The sequence below is a fragment of the Monoraphidium neglectum genome (assembly GCF_000611645.1).
Source record: "Monoraphidium neglectum strain SAG 48.87 unplaced genomic scaffold scaffold02463, whole genome shotgun sequence".
NCBI lineage: Eukaryota > Viridiplantae > Chlorophyta > Chlorophyceae > Sphaeropleales > Selenastraceae > Monoraphidium > Monoraphidium neglectum.
The window spans coordinates 5,454-9,150 of record NW_014011165.1 but is presented as its reverse complement, the minus strand read 5'-3'; the positions used below and the strand labels follow the sequence as shown (position 1 = coordinate 9,150).

The window sequence follows — 3,697 nt, the reverse complement described above, 5'->3', positions numbered from 1 at the left end:
GCGCGTGGGGGAACCGTCGGGGCTTCCCATTGTTGTCGTCTGCAGGGGGAGTGTGAGGGAGGCGCAACCTGTGGGCGCCAGCTCGTGCATGTGCGCAGCCTCACCTCGTGGGGAGGTTCGTGTGGCGCATCTGCCGGCCGCTGCCACAGGTCGGGTCTCACACACAGGGATTGGCCATCGCCAGCTGCTGGTTGCCGCGCCCCGGCCAAGGGACCCACTCAGATCCGCAACCGTCCCACCTGGGAGCTGCCGCTTGCGCACGATCCATGGGGACTGGATGCGGCCGCAAATTTGAACTTGCTGTATTTCATCTGGCCCCCGCCGCGGACGCGCTCGCGTTGCTGCATCGGGGCGCGCGGGGGTGCTTGGCCGGGCACGTCGCCCCGTCAGACAGGGTGGGCAGTAGCCACCCCCTAGCAGCAGCCGCCCGTCTGGGAGCACCTCAGTGGTGCTGATCGCTGTAAGATGATTTTCATATATATTAGACACACGGCACCGTGCAGCAGGTTAGCGAACTGCAGGGCCAGCGTGAGCCTCGCTGAACTACGTGTGGGCAAATGGACGCGTGGTAAAGAGCTAGCTAGATGAAATACATGTATGACATATGGGTATACAAATACTCGATCACGACTACCAAGCGGGGTGGGGGGCATGACGAGCAGCCATGCAGCGGTTTCTTCAACAGCTGCGATCCATCTAGCAGACGGCCTGGCGGCTGCCGCCTGAGTTGAGAGAAGCCCTGCCTGTCGCAGCGATCCCCCCAAAGCCCCGACTATTATGTGGCCCCGTCCTAGACACTGCCCTCCGGCCCCGCTTCAGGATCCACCACCGCCTCTTGTGCACATATAAGTCATTGCAGAAATGAGGGTTAGGCGCCCTCCCAAATTTCGCTGCGCGGTTCTTTTGGGACTAAGCTTACCACAAGGACCTGCCCTGACTCTTGACGAGAAACCTCGAAGCCGCAATTGCTGCCTAGCTGGATTGCGTTACATGGGAGGCCGTCAACGCCAGGTTGCTGACTTTGCTTCTCGAGGCGCCGGCCGAGGGCGGCGGCGATGGCAAAAAAAAGAGCAAATGGAAGGAGAAGTAAGCCAGATTATGGAACGTCATGTTGTCCAAGGCAGGTCCCCGAGGCGGCGCTGCCGGGCTGCAAAAATGAGGGTTGGCAGCCTTTCAGCAGCCGCGCGTGTGCTTCGCATGAGTCCGGACATGCGTTGTGTTGCAGCAATCGAGGTGCTCACGCGGGCCGCGCGCAATGGCTTTGGGAGTGGTCGCGGTGCGCGGTGCGCGAGCGCCGGCTGTGGCGGCGGCGCGCTTATGGACAGAGGGGTAGCTGGCAAGCCAGCAGAGGGCGGCGCCTCGCCAGAGGCGAGAAGAATTGACGAGTGAGAGCAGGTGCCCTTCAGGGGCGCGCCAGTGAGAGAGTGCGGCGCGCGCGGGCGGGCGGCGGGCCTCAGGGCGCCGCGGCGGCGTGCGTGCGGCGACAACAGCCTGTACACGGGTCGCTGCCTATCATCAGGCGGCTGCGATGCTGCAGAGCAACACAGGGCGGGGGTCTCTGAGAACAAGCGGCGCCGCGGCCGCGCAGGCGGCTTGTGGGAGCAACCGGAGAGGTCGCCTGCGCTGAGGGTTTGTTTGGGTGAGATGCGTTAAAGGGACCCAGAAACTGAAGAGGTCGTTATTGCAGCCCAAGCTGCAGGCAGGACAATTGATTGCACATTTTCAGAAATACATGGCACTCTACATATTTGGACGGTCATTTGCAAGAAGGGGCAGCTCGGTCAAACGCGCGCTGCCCGGTCAAACTCCACCGCTGTGAGACACACGCCGCAGGCCACAGGCGCCCCAATTCAGGCTCGGGCCGACGGCAGCCGCGCCACCGCCCCGCAGGCCGCCGCTGTCGCCGCCAGCTGCCACCATCTCTACAGCGCGAGGCGCCCGAGCCGCGCCGCCGCCGCCGCCGCCGTCGCTGCCGTCGCTATCGCCGCCGCCGCCGCCGCCGCCGCCGCTGCGGCCGTCCGCCTCACTCGATCCGACCTGCTCGTACCGCCCGCCGCCGCCGCCGCCGCCGCCCTCGCCGCCGGCCAGCAGCCGCTGGCACACGACCGCCATGCCGTACGCCGTCCCCACCGCCAGCGCAGCGCCGGCCGCGAGCCACGCGGCGCCCAGGCCGCCGCCGCCCGGCGCGGCGGCGGCGGCGGCGCCGCCGTCGAGGAGCGCGAGTAGGTCGTCTGCGGCCGCTCCGAGGTAGGCGAAGAGGCATGAGTAGAGGGCGGCGACGGCGGCCGAGGGGACGGCGTAGGGCAGGAGGCGGATGGAGGTGGCGCCGAGGGCGTAATTCAGCACCTGGGGGAAGGGGGGGGGAGGGTTGAGATTAGACGAGACGAGATGGGTGCGGCGAGATGGGATGACGGGTGCACGTGCAAATGCCGTGGGTGTGGGGCCGCGGCGGATTTGGCGCTGGGTTGTCACACAAATAAGGGGCGGGGTGGCAGCGGGAGGCTGAGCCGGGCCCCGCGGTCACCGCGCGCCCGGCCGCCGGCTGCCTGCAGTAGCCCGCGGCTGGTCAGAGGACCGAGCCTTGGCTTGGTCGGTGCCATGCTTTGCTATTGGAAGCCATCCCAAATTGCGTCCTCTTTCACAGCAAGCCGGCGAAGAATTCTCTCCTATCCGCCCGATCCGCTGCGTGGCCTATTCGATCTCCCGCCCCACGCGTCGCCTCACGTTGTAGGGCATGAGCGGCGACAGCCGCAGCAGCAGCACCAGCTTCCAGCCCTCCGCCGCGACGCGCCGGTCGATGGCCGCAAAGTTGGGGACGCGCCGCAGCAGCAGGCCCGCGACGGCGTCTCGTAGCAGGTAGCGGCCCAGGTAGAACGCCGCCACCATGCCTGCGGGTGCGGGTAGCAAGCATGTGCGAGTTTGGGAGCAAAGGACGTCAGAGTGTAGGGACGATGCGCGCTTGCGCACAGAGATACATACATGTATGCAGATGAGGGTATGAGGGTACTCAACTGCACATGTCTTGTGGGCGATGAGGAGCCAAATTGGGTTGAGAGTCCGCTATTCCCACCCAAAGAGTGAAACATGACAGGCGCATGCTCGTGCCGGGCGCCCGCGCCGCCGCACTCTCCACACGCGCTCACAGCATGTCCCTGCTCCCCCCCCCCCGGCCGGACGCGCCGCTGCACCGCCCAGCACCTTCCCGATTGTCACGCACCCCCTGCCGCCCACCTATGACGGTCGCCGTGAAAGATAGGATGGACCCCACCACAAACCCAAACGCCGCGCCGGCCGCGACGCTAAACAGCATGCCAGGGAGCATCAGTATGACGCCGGCCGTGAATACCGCCAGGTAGGCGAACGACGACGTCACCGGGTTACGCCGCATGACCTGGACGACCGCGTGGAGGTTGTCGGGCGTCGCATACCGCAGCGCGACTAATGAGATGACGGCCAGCGCCACCAGCGCCGCCGCGCGCGGCGCCGAGAACATTGGGCGCGGGTCTGAGGCAAGGGGCCGCGGGGTGGCGGGCGCGGCGTTTGGGCCCGGGGCGAGGTCGAGCGTGGAGTGGCATTGGGTGGGGTCCAGGCCGCTGCCGGCGCCGCCGAGCGCCGGCGAGCACAGGGCGTCTGCTGCCGCCGACGCCGATGCAGCTGCTGCTGCTTCTGCTGCTGTGGCAAAGCGGGCGCCCTCAAG

General features: G+C 66.7%; 1 protein-coding gene across 1 annotated transcript; it reads right to left on the bottom strand.

Annotated features, from left to right (window-relative positions):
- Positions 1-1,800: 1,800 nt before the first annotated feature.
- Positions 1,801-3,493, bottom strand: MNEG_10797 (hypothetical protein; the record flags this gene model as incomplete). Its single annotated transcript, XM_014040733.1, has 3 exons — positions 1,801-2,346; positions 2,725-2,888; positions 3,232-3,493. The coding sequence occupies 3 exons, from the start codon at positions 3,491-3,493 to the stop codon at positions 1,801-1,803; spliced, it is 972 nt and encodes a 323-aa protein (XP_013896187.1).
- Positions 3,494-3,697: the final 204 nt, after the last annotated feature.